Source organism: Macadamia integrifolia, chromosome 4 (assembly GCF_013358625.1).
Source record: "Macadamia integrifolia cultivar HAES 741 chromosome 4, SCU_Mint_v3, whole genome shotgun sequence".
Taxonomy (NCBI): Eukaryota; Viridiplantae; Streptophyta; class Magnoliopsida; order Proteales; family Proteaceae; genus Macadamia; species Macadamia integrifolia.
In genome coordinates this window covers 31,857,235-31,880,780 of record NC_056560.1, presented here as the reverse complement: position 1 = coordinate 31,880,780, position 23,546 = coordinate 31,857,235, and the positions used below count along the sequence as shown (strand labels likewise).

At 41.0% G+C, this 23,546-nt stretch overlaps 1 protein-coding gene and 1 pseudogene across 2 annotated transcripts in view; one reads left to right on the top strand and one right to left on the bottom strand.

Annotated features, from left to right (window-relative positions):
* LOC122075372 (cell division cycle protein 27 homolog B-like) overlaps positions 1-23,546 on the top strand; it is a 69,544-nt gene that overhangs the window by 40,165 nt on the left and 5,833 nt on the right. The window contains exons 8-16 of one of the 2 annotated variants that reach the window (XM_042640358.1): positions 2,861-2,899; positions 3,150-3,384; positions 4,802-5,031; positions 5,124-5,189; positions 5,849-5,968; positions 7,525-7,601; positions 8,217-8,336; positions 8,491-8,710; positions 8,854-9,135. In XM_042640358.1, coding sequence (XP_042496292.1) covers positions 2,861-2,899; positions 3,150-3,384; positions 4,802-5,031; positions 5,124-5,189; positions 5,849-5,968; positions 7,525-7,601; positions 8,217-8,336; positions 8,491-8,710; positions 8,854-9,135 — 1,389 coding nt within the window. The remainder of the gene's footprint in view (positions 1-2,860; positions 2,900-3,149; positions 3,385-4,801; positions 5,032-5,123; positions 5,190-5,848; positions 5,969-7,524; positions 7,602-8,216; positions 8,337-8,490; positions 8,711-8,853; positions 9,136-23,546) is intronic. The other variant, XM_042640359.1, reaches the window with a different exon arrangement.
* Positions 18,447-19,863, bottom strand: LOC122075373 (annotated as a pseudogene).

Below are 23,546 nucleotides of genomic sequence, written 5' to 3'. Positions count from 1 at the left end.
TGATATGGGAAGATGTGGTAATGCAGAATATAATTCAATTCATCAGATTCAGATCTGAGAAAAGGAACTTGGGAAGGATCAGATATGTGCCAATTCTGGCCAGATCAATTGGCTAAAAAATGTGGCTTGTTTCTTTGCGTATGATGATTGATTGAAACCTAAGGGATATGGATGAAGAGAGATTTGGTTCTGTGAACAAACTAGCAGCAAGCTTTCAAGATCATGATGGTAAATTGAAAGTTGAACCCTAGACTAGAAGCACTTGTGTTGAGTGATCATAGAGGATCAAATTCATCAACGGAGATGAGCTGGAAGCATCAAGTGTAGAAGTTTCAGGAAAGGATAAGCAGGAGGACCCATGAAGAAGCAACATCAACTCTATTTTTCTTTCTCCTCTCTCTCATTTTGTGTGTGTTGAATAGGGTTAAATCAGGTCTAATCATCGGGAGAAAATCAAGTCAGGATGAATTTCCCAAGTTACCAAATATTATTCTCCCTCACATTCTTCTGTTTAAAATCTTTATTGTTATTTCTTTTTATTGTTTAGGACAATAATGCCCTGTTTCAAGGATTTAGACCTTGGGATGGAGTGGACTGGGCTTCACCAATACCATTCCCAGCTGCTCCAGAGTGAGACTAATTAAATATGATTGAAAATACAAGGTTATAAAAAGGATTGGAAAGTACTAAAATCTCCGAAATGGTGAAAACTGTAATGGAAAAGGAAATAAGTATTTCAGTATTTTACATAACATGCTATAAGCTTTTTTATCACAAAAAGTTTGGTTTAGTGCTTTAATTCCACCATACTTGCTTCAAATCTACTATTTCAGTGAAATCCTTATATCTCACTTGGGAGTTGTAAACAATAAAGAAGAGAAAAAAACAGGACAGAGTAGGGAGGAAGAAGAGAAAGAGAGGCTGCTGTAACTCTGGGAATCACAGTCGTGAGGTTTTGACTCCCTATTCCCTATTCAATATATAGTGCATAACCTAACAAGGGCATAAAGGGGAAAACACATAAATAAAAGAGAGGAAACAAGGGGAAGTCATGATTAGTGCCTAATCACCGAATCTTGCCCCCCTCCATCGATAATTCCAACACTCCCCTCAAGCTGGAGCATAGATATCAATCATCTCCACCTTCTTACAAATACAATCAATCCTCCCACTCCCCTCCCCTGAGACTTGGTAAACACATCTGCAGGTTATGCTCCTGTTCAAACGTGGCTCGTAGAGATAAATCCTTGTTGCAGATTTTCTCGAACAAAATGGAAATTTACCTCAATGTGTTCTGTTCTTTCATGAAACACTGGATTTGATGGAATATGAGTGGCAGCTTAGTTATCACACCACAACTGCATGGGGGACATAACTTCAAACTCAAGTTCAGCTAGCAACTGCTTTACCCACATCAACTTACATGTCATATTCGCCATGGCTCGATATTCTAACTCTGCACTAGATCTAGCCACAATGGTATGTTTCTTGCTTTTCCATGACATAAGATTCCCTCCAACAAAAGTGCAATAACCGGTCGTTGACTGTCAATCAATAGGTGATCCAGCCCATTTGGCATCTGAAAACCGTCAATATGTCTATGCCCATGATCAGAATACAGTAGACCAGACATGGAGCCTTCTTGAGATACCTTAGAATACGAATAACGACATCCCAATGAGACGTCCGAGGAGATGACATAAACTGACACAGCACATTGACCAGAAATACTATTAGTTGTATGCTTTATGTTGGGATCCATGGGAGTAGCGTGAGGTTTGGATCCTAGCATCCCTTTCTCTGTAGGCAGATCCATATTGTACTTTTATTGTGAAAGTGAAATACCTTTCCTTGAGTAAGGTACTTCAACGTCCGGAAAATATTTTAATCTTCCTAGATCCTTAGTTTGAAACTTTTTCTGTAAGTGTGTCTTCAAACTCTTGATTCCTTCAAAGTCATCTTCGGTGATCACAATATCATCTACATATACGATATGAAATATTCTCCCTACATTGGACTGGCGATAAAACACCGAGTGATCACTACGACATGCCAATTGGTGGCATTCCTCGGTGTGATTTTAGTAGAGTCTTCTCATATGACATGCCTATTTCCACAATAAATGACGTGTTCTTTCAGCATCTTACTTTATTTATTATAAGTTTGTTAACATCTCCTTAGGTCTCAGAAATTTCTATTTACTTCTGCAAAAAATTAGTTGACGCTGAGAATTTCAATTTGGCTGTAACAAATATGTCAAACTGGAACTATTCTTGTTATGAAGTTATATAACTATTTGTTAGCGAAAGTATTGAAAATTGAAAACCTTGAATGTTAGAAAATTTTAACTGGACAGATTCTGCTGTTAATGTCTTATACCCTTGCTTTAGATGTTGTTTCTTTTCCTGGGTGATTTTTTGTGTTATGGTTTAACGAGTTAAAAGTTTTCTTGGAAATATGTTTTATATGGTCTTCTCTTTGTTGCATAATTTCTGCCATTTTTACCTTGTTTCTACAGTATTCAATAAACTTCCACGACTTTTGTGTACTTCCAAGGGTGCTGAAATTTAGTACAAAACTAAAACCTTGAGTCTCACATATAATACTTTTTAGAATCTATAAGTTCGTCTGTTCATACCCTTGGGTTCCTTCCAGTCCTTGGTTATCTACTTGTCTTTTTTTTTTCCACATCTTCCTTCTAGTGAGTGGATTTCTTTGTAAATTTGTATCTCCTGTATTTTCTGTTTCCCCTTGGTCTTATTTACCCTTAAGCTATTTGTCTTCTGCTTTCACCTAACCATCAATTCGGTAACTTGGTTATGTCCTCGTCTTATTATCTGTTGGTTGGACTTGGGTGCAGAATTCCCATCCATCCTCTGCTCGTGTTCGTTGCTCTCAGGTGCATGCTTATGTTCCTTGTATTTTCAGTCATGGCATTTTTTTGGACAATTTCATGTATTTGTTCATCCTTTGTTTCTCTGGTCCTCTGGACCTATGTATCATCCTTGATCATATGTCATTATAATCATGCCCCAGTGGGTTATTATAATTATCAAAGAGTACAGCATCTTGGGGCATTATGTCAGTATTACATTAATTTAGAGGCCTATATGTTTCTGAAATCTTTCTGCGTTGATGGGGTTGAGCAGGTTTCAGGGAGGTTGTTTTCTGAATCTGGGCTTAGACGAAGTACAAGGCTTTCTGGAGAAACGGCAGCCACCTCAAACTCTAACATCATGCAGGCTGGAGCAAATGGACCCAATCATTCCTCCTCGAAATATGTTGGAGGAATTTCATCATCATCATCGAAATTGAGTTCTGCAAGTCTTCGTTCTGTGACTGTTCGGAAGGGACAATCCTGGTCTAATGAAAGTTTTGATGAAGGTTAATAGAATTTCCTGTAATTTTCTGTCCCCAATTCAGAAGCACACTATCTTTTCTAATACCCAATCATGCCTAATGTGTTTTATATTTAAATGAATGGGACAACAATTTCTGAGTATTTAAGGCATACCAACTTAACGTCCCTGCGCCTCATCTTATTATGTTCTTAAGGTTTGTTTCAGTAGATATTCTTTGAATTCATTTACTCTGCAGTAGTGAACAGGATTAAAGGGGGGGGGGTGGGAAGCAAAATAAATTTCTGGCATCCAGATATTATCCATTTTTAGCTGTTAACTAATTATATTTTGGCTTATTGTCAGTAACTAGTAAGGAGTGATGGTTGGAGCTACATATCGAATTGGAACTTGTCTCTAATGATGAAACTTTTCCCTGATGATGCCCTTGGAATGTATTAAGAACATTACTTCCCATGCATTTTACCTTTTATTAACCTACCACTACATGCTATGCATCTTGAGGGCATGACCAGGGAAAAGTACTGCAAATAACTCTCAGAATATTCCCGGCCCCCCCCCACCCACCCCCCGGCACGCACGCGCGCGTAAGCATTCAATGTGCAGAAATGCATGAAAAGTCATGATTTACTGACACAGGCAAGAAGAGAGTAGCTATGTTAGAATGTCTAATTGTTGCAATTCAGCATTGGCATAATTTATTTTACTGTTACAGCATGGTTTGTCATCTAGAGCCTGTTAGATGCAATTCATCCATTAATGGGGTCATAGTTATTACGGCTTCTAGGCGATCTGAGACATTGGAGGGGCACTGGAAGCAAGGCAATGCCTTGAAAACTATGAATGTGTTATCCTGGAGTTCCTCATACTTTTTTCTTGTGGACTGACTGGATATTTATTGACAATACTTGGTATTATATAGTGGGGAATCTAGAAATATTATTGACTTCAAATCAAGGATAGGGAACACTCATTTTATATGCTGCTCATTAGTTCTACTTTTGAACTTCTCATTTAGGATCAATATTTAATGTTTCATTTGTAGGCCCCTAGTTTCAAATTTGAAGGCATTTTTTGAATTTCATTTAGTTCCAGGATTTTGGCCGAGGCTTGGACAATATTTATGTTTCACTAAAATTTTGGGTAAAATTTGCAAATTTTACCACTTAGCATCATTTTACTAGGCCAAAAACTGAAACTGAGTTTGGTTTTAATTTGTCTTGGATAGGATTGGCATTTTGGTCTTAGGCATGGGTGGTTTTTGGTTAGGTGGAAGCCTATGCAGTCTGCTATGTTCTCACTGCAGCCGGCTGAGGTCAAGCCTGTGATTGCAAATAATGTAGTTTAGCTATTGTCACAAATGAATGTTTTATTTTTTGCCTCTGTTCCACTTATTGTTACGCATTGAATAATAGTAGTATCTCATGCCAACCTTTTTGCAGGTAGACGATCAGAGGCTTTTTCTGATGCTCGCTCGGATAATACAGCAACAACATCTTCTAGTGCATTTCCCTTGGTGGACGATAGATCTCTTGAACGGGAGCAAAAAAGCATGTTGATGGGTGGGGCTATCACAAATGGTTTGTCAGTTGCAAGTGGTGTCTCAGAGCTACTTGCCCTCCTGAGGACTCTTGGAGAAGGCTACAGGCTTTCCTGTATGTATAGGTGCCAGGTATTTCAGTGTGACTCATGAAAACAAATGAGTGAACAGATATAAACACATCTGGACCTGATTTTTGGGAGCACTTTCTATTTTGGGAACAGGATGCTTTGGATGTTTTTTTGAACCTTTCTCACAAGCAGTATAATACAGGATGGGTACTTTCCCAGGTAATTTTGGTTTTGCATATTCTCTTCTCCCTTCCATCACGCACACAGGGAAAAAAATGAGCATTATGTTCTGTTGTGATTATTAGATGACTGTCTAAATCATGACTGAATGGAACCACTAAGCAAGACAGACCCTCATCCCATGTCAGACCTATGCATTTCAATGCCTAATTTTTGATATGTTATTTTTTTAATCATTTTCTTTTTTTTCGGGCTATCCCTTACTTCAGACATGGAAATACCCCCTTCTGGGGATCCAGAGCAGTTTCTCTTATGATAATCAGATGGTTTTGAATCCTAAAAGATGTTTTTCCTACTAGGAAGTCCCAAAGAAGGAAGCTAGAATTGCGATTTTCTTCACAATTTGGCTTTAACCCAAAACTTCTATACTTATTGCTGAATTATGATCTGGTGAATAAAAGACATTAGTTTCTTCTGATGGAAAGTCAGGTTGAAATTTACTCGTTACTATCTTCAATCAGAGTTCCTTTTTTTCTTTTTTTCCCCCCCCTTTCTCTGAAAGAAAGGCTACAAAAAGTGGATTAATTTCACATTTTATTACATCTGCATCCTCATATGGTTATTTGATTTAAACGTGTACCAATTTTACTGTATACTTAAATATTGGGCTCTACAATACTAGTTAATGTTCAATGCAGGTTGGAAAAGCGTATTTTGAGCTGGTGGATTATCTAGAAGCTGATCAAGCCTTTACTCTTGCTCGCCGAGCATCACCTTATAGTCTAGAAGGAATGGATATATACTCTACTGTTCTTTATGTGAGTTTCTTTCTCCACTCTGAGTTTGTTATTATACTCTTTTGGATGGTTTTGCTGACCCATAAGCTAATTAAACATTGCTTGGCCATGCATGTATTGATATGCTTTAGTACTGATAGCTGTATTTAGTACTGCATGATATTTTCACATTCAGTTGGGTATCCTACTGCATTGTCAGGTATGTTCCTACTCTTGAAAACCTAGGGTGGAGCTAAAAAAATTCTGGTTAAAGACATGATTTCCATCACAATCATCTTCATCTTATTTTTATTGATATAAGTGTTATTACTGGATCTCGTTAAGTCAAGCTTTCCTAAATGTCCAGTTACAAAGAAGGTTGTTTCCCTTTTTTTTTTCTGTGGGGGGGGGGGTGTGGCTGGGGGAGAGCAGGATCTCTCCATGGCCATGTAGGACTCCAGCTGGAACTTGAATTTTGTGGATCTATTGTCCATATAAAGCTCTGGTCATTTGCCAAAATTCAGATTAATGTATTTCACCATGCAAGGGGCAGACCTATAATGACCATAGGAGAACTAGTGAGGAAAGGCATGCATAGTTTAGGCTTTGTCCCAAGTATGACCTCTACTAGAGCCGATTGGAGGGCAAGGATCCATATAGTGAAACCCATTTAGCTGAGATTTCACTTATTTTCTGTTATTGTGTTACTTTCCTTCACTATTACTTTGCCCTTTTTGTCCTTGCACAGATCCATGTGGCCGACCCCATTAAGTTGGAATAAGGCTGATTTTGTTGTATTTCACCATGAAAAGAAATAGAAATTCAGAAGATTGAAAAAGTCAACATCCTAGAAATCAGTTGCACTGTTGAAATTCAAGGAGGGATGCCAATACAGGGGTTGTAGAAGATTAAGTTTGGCTCTGAAATTTGACGAGTGGCTAATCCAGATCCTGACCTATTTGTCATCCATCACCATAACACAAATGACATAGAAACAAACTAGGAGAAGCTCATCAGACATCCCTTTGGGAACCCAAGGTGAAAAGAAATGATTATGCCTTGACAGGTTACTGACGTTTATATGCTTGCTCTTTTTAGATGCTGGCTTTAATGAGTGCATCAGATATCGAGTCGCTTGATCTTGGATTCACAGATAAACAAGGTTTTTAATGAGGAGCTAGAGACCGTTATCTCCTAATTAAATTCTGCAGATGCCACAGTTCTCTTGGAGCCCATTCATTTCACAATTTAGCACTAATGGCAGTGCATGCATCAAATATCGTTTTATTTTGCTTGTGTAGGTGAAACCTAGTCATCACTTGGTGCCTTAGTGAGTTGCCTCAGGATGCCAATACACCTAGTTGTTATCTACCTAGTCCTCATACATTTCTTTTGTGCAATTTATAGTATAGGAGCACTGATTGTCATGTTGAGGTGATGTATATTAGTTAGGTCTATTACTTTAGATACTTATACCCTGAGCATGCCTTCTAAAATAATTAATACTGCACTTGTCATATTTGATGATTCCGGTCCATTTGACCTTGATTTAAATATACCTGTTTGTTTTACTGAATGCCAGTATTCCTCTTTTACAGCATTTGAAGGAAGATATGAAGCTAAGCTACCTGGCTCAAGAGCTGATTTCAATTGATCGTTTAGCTCCTCAATCTTGGTATGTTATTCCAAGTAAAATCAATTGTATACTGTTTAATTCCGCACAATTAATTGTTGACTAGCTTTTTTGTACTTCACTTTCAAATTCCTACACTCTGTGGCCTTGTGTTTTTACGAGGTGGAACTTCTTACTTCTCTTCTTTCTTTTTCCCTCTTTGATGGGAAAAAGAGTTGTTTTTTAACTTCTTACTTTTCTTCTTCTGTTAGTTTTGCATTCCAAACCTATGAACGAATAATAGCTGTTGTGTTTCTCCATTTGTTTTTAAAGAGCTCAAGTATGCTCTGGCCTTATACATCAGCTATTAGCGGGCCAGTTACCAGTTTACTACCCTATTACTACTGATTATTGTCCTTGGACCTTTGTGCAAACATGAATTTTTCTTTTTAAATCTCACTGTAATAAGTCATCTGGTTTGGATTCCTTTAAAAAAGATTACTGCCATGTTTTCCTCACTGGTATTTGAGTCTATGATGCTAGTGGAGAATTTTGATGGCCTTTTAAATAGTTTATAAAATTCTGAAGGAAACATCTTCATTTTGTACTATATTTTAAGCCATGGAAGCATTATTCACTTCCCTCCATCCCATCTTCTCGGATGCAATTGGCATGCAGGTTTGCTATAGGAAACTGCTACAGCTTGCAGAAAGATCATGAAACTGCTCTGAAGAATTTTCAGCGTGCTGTTAATCTCAACTCAAAATTTGCATATGCTCATACCCTATGTGGCCATGAGTAAGGGACACACCTTCTTCTTTACAGTTTCGAAGTTTCAATTAAAAATCTGAGTTGTGCTTGGTCCAGAGAACTTTTGCTGGTGACTCCATGTTATTGTCTTTTGGATCTTTTGGCTTTATGTCCTTAAGTGCTATATTCTGTCCATTGACAGGTATGTAGCCTTGGAGGATTTTGAGAATGGAATAAAGAGCTATCAGAGTGCCCTCAGAATAGATGCAAGACACTATAATTCGTGGTATGGTCTCGGGATGGTATATCTTCGCCAGGAGAAGTTTGAGTTTGCTGAGCATCACTTTCGAAAGGCTTTCCAAATCAATCCACGCTCATCTGTTATTATGTGTTATCTAGGGACTGCTTCACATGCTTTAAAGGTTCGTCCTTATGCTCTATTAACCATAACGTTCCAACAAAGTTGCATTCTTCTCCTGAAAAACACAGAAAGTGCTTAATTTTTGCTATGGTGCACTCTTCAGTACTTGTTCTATTTAGCATTTGTGTTTCTTTCACCTTACAGAGAAGTGAGGAAGCGTTGAGGATGATGGAGAAAGCCATTTTAGCTGATGGGAAGAATCCACTTCCCATGTATCAGAAAGCCAGCATTCTTTATAGTCTTGAAAAGTTAGATGAAGCTTTGAAGGTTCTAGAGGAGCTTAAAGAATATGCTCCTCGTGAAAGCAGTGTCTATGCATTGATGGGTAAGATCTATAAGCGGCTTAACATGCATGACAGAGCCATGCTTCATTTTGGACTTGCTTTGGATTTAAAACCATCTGCAGCTGATGTTGCTACCATTAAGGTACCTCACTCATACTTATCCCTTATATGTTGCAGTGTGCACAATTGAGATATTCAAGTTTTTCTTGATAGAGAGCAGTTTCAGTTAAGTAGTTGGGCACATTCTTTTTCAATAATCTTTAGCTGTTAACCGTAACATAAATTTTGGATAGATGGGATCACTCAATTCCTATGTAAACATCTTTTTCAAAGCTGAAATATCCCTTTTTTTTTTTTAAATTTCATATAGGCTTCTATTCTGAAATAATTGACTGCTTATCAAAGTGCAATGAGTACTCAATTGTCACTGATCTGCTACTGTTGTTCTAAATCAAGGGGGAGAGGGTGGCGGAGGAGAAAGGATGTGGCAGAATGCTTTGCTGAGGTTGACAGGGAAAGGATGGGGTGTCGGGTGAGGGGCTTGGGGAGGGTGGTCGAGGGGGCTGTCTTGAAGTTTGCGCGTAGGGAGGGGGGGTATGATAAGGCCTGGAGAGGAGGAAGGGGAGGCTGTTATAGGCCAACAAAGGGGCAAAGGAGAGGAAAAAAGATGAGGATGAGGACTGTTGGCTTATGAATTATGATTGGGTCGGTTCAATGGGTCGAGTTGAGGGAGATTTAAACCTAGTGGGAGGGATTGGCATGGTTGATAGTCTGATGGTGGACTGATGGTCAGTTGCTTAGTGATGAAGGATAATTGGTGGGTAGTAACCCAGGGCCCAGAGTTGGAAGAGAGGGCTGGGTTGGATTGAGGGGAGGAATGTGGGCTGAAGTGATGGGCCTAATGATAAAAATGGGAAGATGGGCCTCATAGCTAGAAAGGGCTGGGTTGTGGCAAGGGGGTGCCTACCCTATAATGGGAAGGAAGGAAGAGGGGGGGGGGGAGGGATAATGGCAGGGGAAGGGTGTTGGTAACCGAAGAAGGAAAGAAGGGGGTGAAGAGGGTTTCTACAGAACGAGCGAAAGTGCGAGAGCCAGCAGTGGAAAGGTGGACAGGATGGTTATCTGACGCTACAATGGGAGTATCAGGGAGAAGACCAGCAGCTGGGGGGTTAGTAGCAATGGTGGAGGGTCAAAGGTAGTTGGTCCTTAGGCTGAGTGGGAGCTGAGTCATCGATAGACTGTAGGACGGAGACTCGATTTTTTTCTAGTAGTCTCCAAATGATGGAGGGAGCTTTGGAGTAACCTCAAAAGGAGCTAGATGGGACACGACGACAGTCCTTTCCATACCGGTAAGATTTTTGCCAGTATCTGCTTAGGGGAGTGATGGAGGTGAGAAGGGGAGGTTTGGGAGAGAGAAAGGGAAGAGGTAGGGTGCACGGCTGAGGAGGATGTTGTCCAGAGGTAGGTGGCATGGGAGCAAGGGCAGGGTGCAAGACTCAATTGGATGGTAAAGAACTTTGCAAGTCACACAGTGGCAGGGGACAGCTATTCAAAGCAAACTTCCTGTTAGAAAGAAAGACCAACATTGTCGACCACCGGATGGAGGTTGAAGGAGGGTCATTGGTGGAGACCTCAACACAGATGCAAGCAAAGACAAGATGCTTTATGTGCTTAGTTCTGCAATCCGAGAAAAGAGGATTCCCCAGGACTGATCCTACGATGCTCAAACTGTCTTCGCACCAATAGTGGAGAGGGAGGCCAGGAAGGGAGATCTAAAGAGGGATGGTGCTTAGGTCGACACATTGGAGCTGAAGTTTACGATCCCATTGGCGAAGAATGATGGGTTTTCGGCTAATATACCGGGGACCTCGTTTAAGATTTCAAAACTTGTCCTCTTCCTCGGAGAATCTAAAGATGAAGAAGACGTTGCCCCCAGGTAGGTTCATATTCTGAGTTCAGCCCACCAAAGTGAATCAAAAGTCAAAACATGCTCCTCAAATTTTCTATGAACCTTTGCCTTATCCTCGGGATTGGACAGCTTGAGATTATAATGGTCATACTCTTCACAGAAAGCATCAAAGCTATTATTGTACTCAGAGATAGTCTTATCTTCTTACTTTATGGTGATAATATTATGGAGGAGTTCATAGACCTTGTCCGAGTCACCCACTCAGTCAAAAGTCTTAGCAATACTATCTCAAATATCCTTGGCTGTTTCCTTCCGCATAAACCTTCTACCAATCTCAGATTTTATAGAAAAAATTAACAAGGTCATGCAAGTGAGTTCTTCATCTCCCATTTCTCATATGCTGGATCACTAGATTGAGGAGCATAGATGATACTGGTGATATAACCCAAGTGCCCACGACTTCTCAAGGATACTTTCACAGATAGAGTCTAGGTAGTTGTTGTTATCGAACTTAACAATGAAGAGATAAGATGCTGGTCGACTCTCCAACCATCTCTAATACCAAGCTCAAAGTATGTAAGATACGTAAGGAACTCTTGGGGGAGAGAATCTATTTATCTCGCTATATTTACAGCAACTTCAACAACAAAGCCTTATCCCAACTTAATGGGGTCGGATGCTCTCCCCTATATTTGCTAACTTGAGATAACATCTAAGATTATATCAATTCCCCCCACACTAACATAAGAAAACCTACGGAGGTATTAAAAAAAAAAAAAGCCTATTGTACCAAGTACCTTTTTTTTTTGGGCGAATAAATAATTCATTACCAAGCGAACAACCCCTAGGAAGGGGAGGGGGAAGAAAAAAGGACTAACTCATAAGGGATTACTAATCCTGATGATGGAGCTAGGGAGCTCCCAGGAGTTTACAATATGACAATTTCTAGGGGAGGGATCACAAGTGGTAGAATTCCGAGAGATTTTTGCTTTGACATCAAAGAATATGGAGCCCCAAATCTTCTCAACCGGGGGGGAGTTAGAGGTCCATTTCTGATGATTTCTTTCCATCTCTATTTGGTTTATTGTAGCGCAGAAAGCCAGCCTTCCAACAATATCACAGATTGATTTTCCCTGAAAAGTCATGTCCACCCAAATCCATTCCCTTTGAAAGGGAAGGATTCTCTTATTGTCTGGCCAACATTTGGCAAGGATCCCTTTCCAGATGGAAGAAGAGATGGTATAAGCAAAGAAGAGGTGCTCTATAGTCTCCATCTCATTGCCACATAGGATACACATAGGATCAACTTGAATGCCTCTCTGCATAAGGAAATGATTCGTAGGAAAGGAGTTAGTAAACATTCTCCAATCCGTGAAACTCTGGTGGGGGATGTGGTGCTTGAACCATATGAGCCAATGCCATGGGGAAGCTGGGCCTCGAGTCCTGACTAACTCCCAAGCAGCCTTGGAGGAGAAGTGCTTAGAAGAGGAGGGCATCTATAGAGTAGTGTCCTGGCTATGATGGCGGGAAATTGTAATGACCAGCAAAGAGTTCCAAATATTTGCAAGAGGAATCAAAGAATGCTCTGGGGGAGACCAGTTGCCTGAAGATAGAATATCAGACACTAGGGCTAACTTGGAGAGGCCTGAGTTATAGATTCTTTTTAAGCGCTTATAGTGCGGTAAAGTATTCCCTTGGGGTGCCAAGGGTCAAGCCAAAGATAAGTATTGGCTTCATTGCCAATCAGAGAAGAGCAAGCTGAAGATATAGTAGGCCGGATAGCAATGATTTTACGCCACACCCAAGAGGCATCAACAGGAATTTTTACCGTCCAAAAAGAATCCGATCTGAGGGGATTTGAGAAAACCCATTCAACCCATATACTCTTCTTCTTAGAAATGATCTTCTAAGCCAATTTGATGATACCAGCCATGTTAACATCTTTGATCCTTCTCAACCCAAGTCCCCCTTCAGATTTAGGAAGGCAGACTACAGCCCAGCTGATAGGACGAAGAAATCTAGAGCATTCAGTTCCTTTCCAAAGGAAAGAGGCAAAATAGACTCCAATTTGGAAATGATAGACTCAGGCAAGGCATAAATACCCGACCAGTAAATGTAAGAAGCTTGGAGAACTGATCTAATGAGCTCAAGGTGACCTGTAAAAGATAGAAGCTTTCCTTTCCAGAGCTGGAGGCTCTTCCTAGTAAGGTCAAGCATAGGAGTACAATGATGGGCAGAGAGCCTGGCACGGATGAGAGGGAGTCCAAGGTACTTCACTGGAAGGTGCCCCATGGTGAAACCAGTTTGCTCCAGAAGGGAAGCTTTGGCAGAGTTAGAGATCCCCAGCCAAAAAGATGAGAGATTTTGCATGATTGATATGGAGCCCAGACATTTCAGCAAACTGAGACAAACAAACCATCATGTTGCTAAGGGAAGTGGGATCAACTTTGGAGAAAATCATCAAGTCATCAGCAAAAGCAAGGTGTGTGAGCTTCATAGCCTTGCACTTAGGGATGGGAGAGATGAGATGCATGTCGGTAGCCACTTGCAAACTTTTGGAAAGGGCTTCCATGGCTAGATAGAAGATGTATGGAGAGACGGGGCATCCCTGTTTGATGCCCACTGAAGAAGGGAAGTAGCCAGTTGGACTTTCATTCACCAATACTAAGAACTGAGGGGAAGCAATGCATTGATAAATCCAATTAGTGAAAATTGGCGGGAAAACCATGCTGTTAAAGACCATGACAATGAAATCCCATCTTAGAGAATCAAAAGCCTTGTGGATGTCTATCTTCATAAGGTCAGCCGAGGAATGAGCTTTTCTGTCAAACCCTCTTAACAATTTCATGATAAAGGAGAATATTATCACCAATACTTCTCCCTGGGATGAAGGCCGATTGATTGTTGCTAACAATGGAGTCAACCACAAGCTTGATTCTATTAGCAAGAATTTTGGCTACAAATTTGTAGAGGAGATTGCATAGAGAAATAGGCCTAAAATCCTTCATCTCATCCGCTCCTTTCTTCGGAATGAGGCAAAGGAAAGTGTGATTGACCCCTTTATTTGGCTAGGGTTGAGGAAGCTTTTGACTGCTTTTATCATGTCTTCTTTGATGAGATTCCAAGAAGTGGAAAAGAAACCCATGCTAATTCCGTTAGGACCTGGGGCTTTGCTGGCCTTGTGGGAGAGGATGGCCGAAGTGATCTCTTCCTCAGTGTAGATGGCCATAAGAGGACCAGATAAGCTGCTAGGGATGAACTTGTTTAATGGACCCTCGGGGATAAGTGGGGGAGGGGCAGGAGCCTTCCTAAACTGGTTCTTGAAGAAATCAACTGCAACACCCTTTATCTCATCCACTTTGTGCACCTGAATGCCATCCAAGGTAGTCAATTTGGTGATGGAGTTGAGATTATTTCTTGCTTTCACCAATCTGTGGAAGTAGGCAATGTTTGAATCCCCAAGATCTAACCAATTAATCCTAGATTTTTGCCTTATGAAGCTCTCTTCTTGAGCAAGGAGGGAAGAGAGGTTTGCCGCCTCAGTCTTTTCTTCATTTGCCAAAGAAAGATTGAGGTGATTGGACTGCGGCCGAATCTAAATGGAGAAGAGCTTGTTCTTGCAATCATTAACTTGAGATGAAATATTCCCAAAGGAGTTAGTATTCCAAGCCTTGAGGCAATCTTAACATTCTTTAACCTTCTAGCCACGGAAATAAGAGGAGAAGAGAAAGCTTGAACAGGCTTAGCCCATCCTTCCCTAACAATTGAGTGATAGTCAGGGTGGCTGGTCCACATATCAAAAAATTTAAAAGGTTTAGGCCCAAAGGAGGTGTGGGGTTGGATTAGGAGGGAGATGGGGTTATGGTCCGAGATGTCAGGGGTTTCAAAAGTTGCATGGGAGGAGGGGAAAGAAGTGAGCCAAGCTTCATTAACTAGAACTCTGTCTAGCTTGCAAGCAATGTGGGCCTCGCCTGATCTTTTGTTGTTCCAAGAGAATTTTATCCCAGACTATTTAAGATCTTCAACAGCTATATCCTCAATGCACGAATTAAGGGAATCCACATTTGCACTGTCCCAGGGCCCCCCTCCTTGTTTCTCATGGGAGAATCGAATTGTGTTAAAGTCACCACAAATTCCTTAGGGAAGGCTACCATTCTAGCTGGCAATATGTCTGAGGCCATTCCAAAGGATGTCTTTATCCGCCACTCTGTTAAAGGCATAAATGGGAGTGAGGAAAAAGGTGGAGCTGCAAGCAATATCAGAAATGGATAAATGAAGGAATTGGGTGGAGGAGGAAATGAGGGTAACATTTAATTTTGTACTGTCCCATAAAAAGCAAATTCGACCGTTAGGGTGGTCGAAGTGGTTGGATAGAAATTGCCAGCCTAGAGCAATGGTGGAGACAATTCTGCTTATGTTAGATTCTTTAACATGAGTTTCAAGAAGACAACAAAAATGAGACCTGAGCTCTTTGATGAGCGACCTAACCGCAGCATGTTTGGAAGGGGAGTTGAGGCCCCTGGAATTCCACACAATGCCGTGGGACGTTAGGCACATTTAGATAGGGGTGTCAAATCCAAGACTGACCTGACTAAACCGATCGGAACCGACCGTTTATGTACCAACCCGGCCTGGACCGTTTATTAAACGTGTTGGGCTTGAGCCCAGCCTGTTTACAAACAATTGGTCTCAGTTTTGCTACTTGGACCGTCGGGTGCCAGACCAAGACCGACCGAGACTGGCTTATTGTGCACCGACCTAGCCCGACCCTTTAATGAGTGTAGAATGCCTATTTTACCCCCGAAATTAAAGAGTAAAAAGTAAAGAAAGAAAACTCGGTTAGTATATGTCAAACCGTCAAAAGGTTTTACAAATATTTGATTTCTCGTTTGGTTAAAGTGAAGTAGCTAAAAAAAAAAAAATGAAATGGTTAGGCTTGCAATTCTTGTCATTTTTTTGGGCTTGCATGAGTAGAATTAAGTGGGCTGAAATATAAGAGCACATTTTAAAGAGGGCCCGTTTAAAAACCGGTTAAAGCCTGTTTAACATTAAACATGTTCACAGCTCAGTTAAGGCCTAACTAAAGCCCGATTATAGCCCGAGGCCGACTGACCGAATATAAAGTGTACCATGCCCTCGTTAAGCCCGATTAGTTAAATGGGAGGACACAGTGCAGCCTTTGAAAGTCTTCAAGCCCGATTAAGCTCGACCGAGACCGGATTGGCCCAACCGATTGATACCGCTACATTTAGAGGAGGGCAACAAATGCTCCGGAGGAGTGGTGTCAAGGGACTCATGGCCAGGCTGAGATCTACTTTGCCTCTAGTAGGAGTGAGGAGCAGTTGGGTGAGAGGACGCAGGGGCAAAACGAATCGGCAGAAGGTCGGGGGCAGCATTCTTCCGCTTGCCTTTTCGCAGATTACGCTTGGAATTGGTAGGGCAGGAGAGACTGTCGAGCAAAGAAGAAGAGGCAGCAGTGACGTGGGTCAAACCATTGTCCAAACCCGGCTCCGTAGGTGCCTGGGCCTGGGCCTGGGCCTGGGCCTGGGCCTGGGCTGATGGCTGGATAGGCATGATGTGGTTTGGAGAAGGGTTAGGAATTTCAAATGGGGGGTTCAAGTGGATGGTCTCAGAAATGGGCTCAGCCAGGCAGGACGCTCTCACAAATAACGGCCCAGAGACGAGAGGCCCATCATCAAGGGTAGATTTGGTCTTAGAAAAAGTGGTAGGGGCACATGCTTCTGTAGGTATCATGGACCTCCGTCGGGATCGCGATATGGCGCGTAGCGCGAGCACGCACGCTAGGGTTCGACCCTAATGAGATGAGATAGTATCCTCTGGTCATCAAATGCCAAGGGGGGATACACGTTATGGGTAACAGGGAGTCGCCACCTAGAAAGGGTCTAGGACCCATAAATGTCTCCTCCAATCAAGGGAGAGAGACTAATGACTCTGATGGATAAGGCTGGTTTGCACCAAGATTCTGGACAAGTGTCAAGTGACAGATTGGGAAAGTGCTAGGCACCCAGTCTGCCCGACCCTAAGGCCGGTCTCCTTTTGTTTGACCAAAGTTTGTTTGTACCCTACTAACTAGTCCTAAATCTAGGTTACTGAAAATCCTAAACTAGGTATCTAAGCATGACATGTGAAAACCCTAAACCAAGTGTCTAAATTATGCTAGCTAGGTTATGATGCAAATAATGAAATGATTACGCTCATTAAAAAAAAATTAAAAAAAAACCCTAAATTAAACTAACTCAATTAATTGATCCTAACCTAGATGAATGATTAATGAATTTATGAAATCCCAAATTGAATTAATTAAAATGATTAATCCCAATCCCTGGTAATTTGTGAAATAAATTACTGCAATCCTACTTAATCTAATTGGTAAAAAGATTTATAAATTAAATGAGACCTAATTAGTTTATAAAAAATGAAATGGATTAATTACATTAAATGAATGCATTTTTACTAATCTACCTAATCTAGTATAGGAGGATTAAACTAAACCTAAAGTTTAATTAAATTAATTATGAAACCTAATTGCACTAATTATGTTTACCTTAAGCTAATCTAAGATGAGTTAAACATTTTTCAAAACCCTAGTTAAGCTAATGAGAAAGAGAATCTTTTAACTAAATAAATGCAATGCTAATTATCTTCTAAATTAAATATGTCTAATGATTATTTTATGCTATACCTATATTATGTTAGAGTCTAAATGTTATATTAATTGAACCCATTAAATAATTGAAACAACTAATTACGATAAAGAAAAACACTAGTGAAAAATGATATATGAGCTTAAGTAATTAAGCTAATCAAAGAAGCTAAATGGAATGATTAAAGAAAGCTAAACAAGCTAAAAGAAGGGAAAGTTGGATGAATTGGAATACAAGTATACTAATTGCACTATTTTAAACAAGATTTGATTTTTTTTATTGCATTTAAAGAAAGAGGGTGAAAAGCCCTAAAAAATAAGAAATTATAACACAAACCCATTCCCCAAATACATTCTAATACTACGGGCCGGTTTGAGGGGCCAACCACGCCCATACTATTCTACGTCCTAAACTACGTCCCATAGATTATTAAAAGGGAAATAAAATAAAATCATTTGATTTTAAAGTTTAAAATTAGGGGAATCCCAACACTAAATTTTAGGACCGGATACATTACAGACTTGAAATCAAACCAAAACGGATAAAATAAAAATAAAGAACGAAATGAGGGAAAGATTCCACACAGAAAATAGAAATGAAATAACAGGTTGTGGGTATTACAAATATGGACCATCTAATCAGCAAATTAAAGAAATAACAAAAAACAAGAAAATAAAATAGGAAGAAGAAGAGAAGACGATGGGCTGGAGATGGATTTTGGCAAAGGGAAGAAGATGGGAGCTGTAGTGATTCAGATTTCGGTTATGGAGAAAGGTAAGTGGGAAGAAGTAGGGGATGGTTTCAGTTATGGAGAAGGGAAGCTGAAATTTAAAAAGACTTTTGATACAAAAGACTAAAAGGAAATTCTCAAAAGGACCATTTGAAAAGACAAATATAACCATATTTTGAAACTTAAATTCCAACACATAGCCAAGTTTTAAAGTATACCGAAACAAAACCTAACTGGTATGATTTAAATTACCCATGATTGTTCTGGTTAAACAACTAATTCTTAACAGATAAAACCATGACTCGATCCAAAACAGGGCCACAGAGAGTTCCAAAGTCATCAATCCTTGTGTGGATAGGAACTGTAGAATGTTAGTCTTGTTCTGGGTGCAGCAGCAGTGAACTTGAAACCAGCAGCCTTGAACCCACCTTTCCCTTGGGATTTATAGGGGACTTTCAGGGTCTCTTTCCCTGCAAAAGCTTCAACCATCATGGATCCATGGCAACCATTCCTTGCATCTGCAACTGTGAAAGTAACATTGTAGATTTTTCCTGGAACTGTTCTCAAGATTTGGGTAATTGCGCTTTCCATGCCTGCAACTAGCTCAACTGCTGCTTGTCCTGAGTAAACATTGAAATGCTTTGCGTCTATGTATTTCACAGCTTTTGTGGATTCAATTATCCACCCTGGGAGTGGCGACGCGAGGTCTCGCTGCTTGGGGGGAAGGAGAACACCATTGGTGGAGTTATGGAAAAGATGAGGACCCTCTTCAAAATCGCCATTCTTAACCAAGTTAAATTTTGTGGGCATGGGAGGGTAAAGCTCTTTAATGGCTACTACATCCAAGAGAGGTCCACAAGAAGGATCTTCTTGAATACCGGGGTTTTGGAATATCACCGTAGCAACCTTAGAGGTGGCTCTGAATCCCCAGGCATAGGTGTCACCTCCATTGCTACTGTACAAAGTTTGAAGAGGAAGATCCCCAGTTAGAGGAGGCACAGAGACCCTTAAAACCTCATCCTGTGCACAAGTCCTTGAAGCACCAAAGGTGAGGGAGTAAAGGGAGCCCGGTTTTACTGATATGTTTTGGGAGATTGAGGCATCATTGCCAAGCCTTACTGCATGAACACCATGAGCAACAGCGAAATACATGCCACCGGGTTGTGGACCACTAGAGATGTACTCAACAAGGCCCCTGATTACCCATTTGGGTGGTGAGTGTTTCCCCTTGATGACTGTTTTGTTCAGGTTTGTTGGCTTGGGCCCTTCTTCAAAGTTTCCATTTTGGAGAAATCCATCAATATATGTCTCTTTTGCTGAAAGGGCAGGACTTGTGAAGGCTGAGAAGCATACAAGCAACAGAGAGAGTAACACCAGCATTTTCCTTACAGAGATGAAGAGAGCAAACCAAGAAAAGGAAAGGGTTTGGGTTTGAGTTTGAGATGAACTCTTTGAGTAAGTCTGGGCTGGTGTCGGCCATGGAAGAAGAAGAAGAATAAGAAGAAGAAGGAGAAGAATAAGTAGTTGCAGGTCTATGGATTCGGCAGCAAGGAACAGAAGAGAAGGAGAAGATGAGAAGAAGAAGAAGAAGAAGAAGAAGAAGAAGAAGAAGAAGAGAAAGAGAAAGGAGGTTCACTGGTTAGCAGTTGCAGAAGCAAGGAAATAGAAGAGAAAAAGAAGAATGAGAGAAGGAGAAGATGGGTTCAGGTTCGGTTAAGGAAAAAGAAAGGAAGGAGAAGGGGGTGAAGAGGATTCGGCCATGGTAAAAGAGAAAAGAAGAGAAGAAGAAGAAGAAGAAAAAGAAGGAAAGGGTTGCAGGTTTGGAAGAAGAAATGGGAGGTGGAAGCCATGGAGAAGGGAAGGAGAAGAAGAGGAGGGAGGCGGCTGATTTTCTGCTACAGGGAAAAGAAGAAAGAAAGGAAGAAGAGATGGGAGGAGAGATAAGGAAAAGGGAGAAAGGATTAGGGTTCTTGGATCCTAATCCAAGGGCCTAAATCTAAAGGATAAAACAATTAACAATTAAGTAGAAACATAAAGCCAAATGTAAATTCAAAATCAATTTAAATTAAAACAAACCAAAAAAAATAATAATTAAGTCTGAATGAACCTAATTACATCTAATTGAACCATATTAAACCAAATTGAAACTAATTAAATCTAATTAATTTAAATGAACCAATTAAACCTAAATACACCTAATTGAAGTGGGTTACATCTAATAAACCATATTAAACCAAAATGAAACTAATTGAACCTAATTAATCTAAATGAACCAATTAAACCTAATTAATCTAAATGAACCAATTAAACCTAATTAATCTAAATGAACCAATTATTAATAAATTAGAACCTAATCTATTAAATTAGATAAACTAGTTCTAAATTGCAATTAGGAGAAGAAAAATACCTTAAAGCCAGCTTTAATCAAGAAACAAGGGGAGATAACCCTTGTGCTTCAAGCCCCAAATCAAACCGAACCGGACTAGATCTCCCGACTCAAGGAAGGATTAATGTGTTAAACTTTTAGACTTGGAGAATATTTGATTTTAGAGGGAAGAAGTTAGCCAAAACCTTGATGGGGCCATCCTCTCTCCCAAATTTTCAATTTTTCTCCTCTTTTTGGAAGAGGAAGGGCTATACTTATAGCCTTGGGACTTGAGACAATTCTCTCTTATTTCCGATGTGGGACTAAAAAAACTAGAGAGACTTGTCCAAAAAGGCTTGCTTTTGGACAAAGGGGTTTTGGCGCCATGTGGCACTCCTTGGTTGCTCGGAATGGAATCTGATACCGAACTTTGGAGTCAACTTCCGGGGGTCATATCTTTCAAACTGTTAGTCAGAATTCGACGTGTAATATGTCGTTAGAAAGCTCAGTCCGATTACTATCCAATGATGTGAGACACGATTGTGGTCTCGACCACGAACCTTTACGAAAATATGCATAAAGTAGGTACCCGGATCAGATAATGAAAGAGAGAATCGGGAGTCGATTCGCATAGTTCTCACATCAAAGTGTAATGTCCGACTGGAGGGGACAAACGACAATAATCCATAACATCAAATTCTAATTTTTGAAAACATTTTCTTCTGAAAGTTTATAGGGGAAAGATGATCATTTTCTACTTTAAGCTTGAAAATTCTCCAAGTCTAAAATGTCTAACATGTAATTCTTCATATTGTCATCATTGCCGGGGGGTGACAAAATTCGGTGTCTATAGCTTCCTCCGAAGTGTCAAGAGGGGAGATGTCGAGGGCTTCCGATAAAGGGGGTGAAGGAGACCTTTTTGGGGATGCAAACATCGAAGTCTTCTCCTTTGATGAAGGAGAGGCCTCGGAGCAAGGCTCGTCAGAGTCGGAAAGGAAATCATCGATAGAAGTGTCTAAGGTACCCGAAGAGGAGTTAGTAGAAGAGGAGCTACCGTCGGAGCTTTCGGAGGAATCGTCTGACCCACAGACTGCAGACCTAGTAGGGGGAGATCGCATGTCACCATCAGCCAATCCTTCAAGCACTTGTGGATCAATGAAGCTGTCGGTCACTTCTTCCAAGGCCGAAAATTTGTTGTGACCAGCGTGTAAGGACTGAGCCATGTCTGGCGGATCTTCGGCGATGGAAGGTGCCTGGCCAATAGCCACCTATGAAGTAGGCTTTCTTCTTCGATTTCTCCCTCTTCCCCTCGCCGAGCCATTTTCGGTTGATCTCCGGCGATGGAAGGTGCCTGGCCAACAACCACCTGTGAAGCAGGCTTTCTTCTTCGATTTCTCCCTCTTCCCCTCGCTGGTGGCCGAAAAGAAGATCCGCGGCCATTCTCAGACGTCAGGGAGTGATCTCGTCAGTAGATGGGCCCATGGGGGCAGGTGCCGCTGACGATCGAGTCATCCAGGGGGTAGAGGCAGTCTTCTTTAAGCAAGCACTATTGTTATGCCTAAATACCTTACAGACAAGGCATTGGGGGGGGCTTCCATTCATAATGAACTGATTGTTGGAAGGAGAAATCTTCACCGTCCTGGAAGGAGATGGAGGAGGGGAGAGCATCTGCAACGGCGACTTCAACACATTCGTGCGAAGGCAAGTCGGTCTTTTCTATTTGTTCTTGCATCAGAGCACACCGAGGTTCCCAAAACCGAACCAATGGCACTCAAACCATCCGAACACCAAAGTGAAGGGGCAATCCAGGGAGGGAGACCTAGATGGGGATGGTGGAGAAATTGACTCCGTTCAGCAGCATATGGCGGTGCCAAGGTCTGAGAAACATTGGGGTACAACCAATAAACCATGGACCCCTTTCTAGAATTCTCATCTTATCCTGCTCCTCAGAGAATCGAAACATGAAGAAGCCATGGTCAAGAAGGAATGTATTGACCAATCCCATTGGTCGCCATTGCTTCAAGAGGGACATCTTGACAAGGTGGAAGGGAGGGCGCTTGCCTAAGAAGTGCCCAACGAGGGAGTTGTTCCATTGGGAAGCTTCTGAGTCCAAAAGACCCTTGGGGCAGACAACAACAATTGATTCTCCAAGCTTGGTTGGAGGGATAAAGTGCAGTGGGAGGCTATTGGCAGGAGGGGAGAAAGGTTGTTTGAAATGGGAGTTCCAGGGGGCAGCAAGCGGGGAGGCAATAGGAGGAGAAGGCGATGAATGGGAGGGATTGATGGTAGGGATGGAGGATGGAGGATTCCGGCAGGGGGAGAGCCCCTGCCGAGGGGACGGCCATCGGATCAGGCAAGAGACTCCATTGGATCAGGTAGGAGATTCACTAGACTTGAGTCACCACCAAAGTTCAAGAACCAAGTACCTATAATACCCTTATTATATGAACTCTAACTCTAGAGACAATTAAAGGGATGCATAGCCATATATGGGAGGGTACGCAATGGAGATTCTAACCACCTGAAGAAAGGTTAGAATACCAAGATTTTTCCAGCAACGTAATGATGGTTTAGAAACCAAATCTAAGAAAATTCGATGTAGAGAATCAAAAGTTAATGTGATTTGAAATTTTGGTTAAATATAGTTCTTGTTGTAATAATGGTTTTTAGGAAAGTTAGAATCCAAACAAGTCCTTAAGTTCTTTAGGGGTTTATTGGTCCTTATAATTCTAGAGCATTCTCTCCATTATTATAAATAAATAGGGTAAGTGTCAACTGTCAAGCACATAGTTTTTAAGGCGCTAATGTGGTCTAGAGATGGTAAGGCAGTGTTCTGCCTCTAGAGATGGTAAGGCAGTGTTCCGCCTTATGGGTTTTTTTTTTT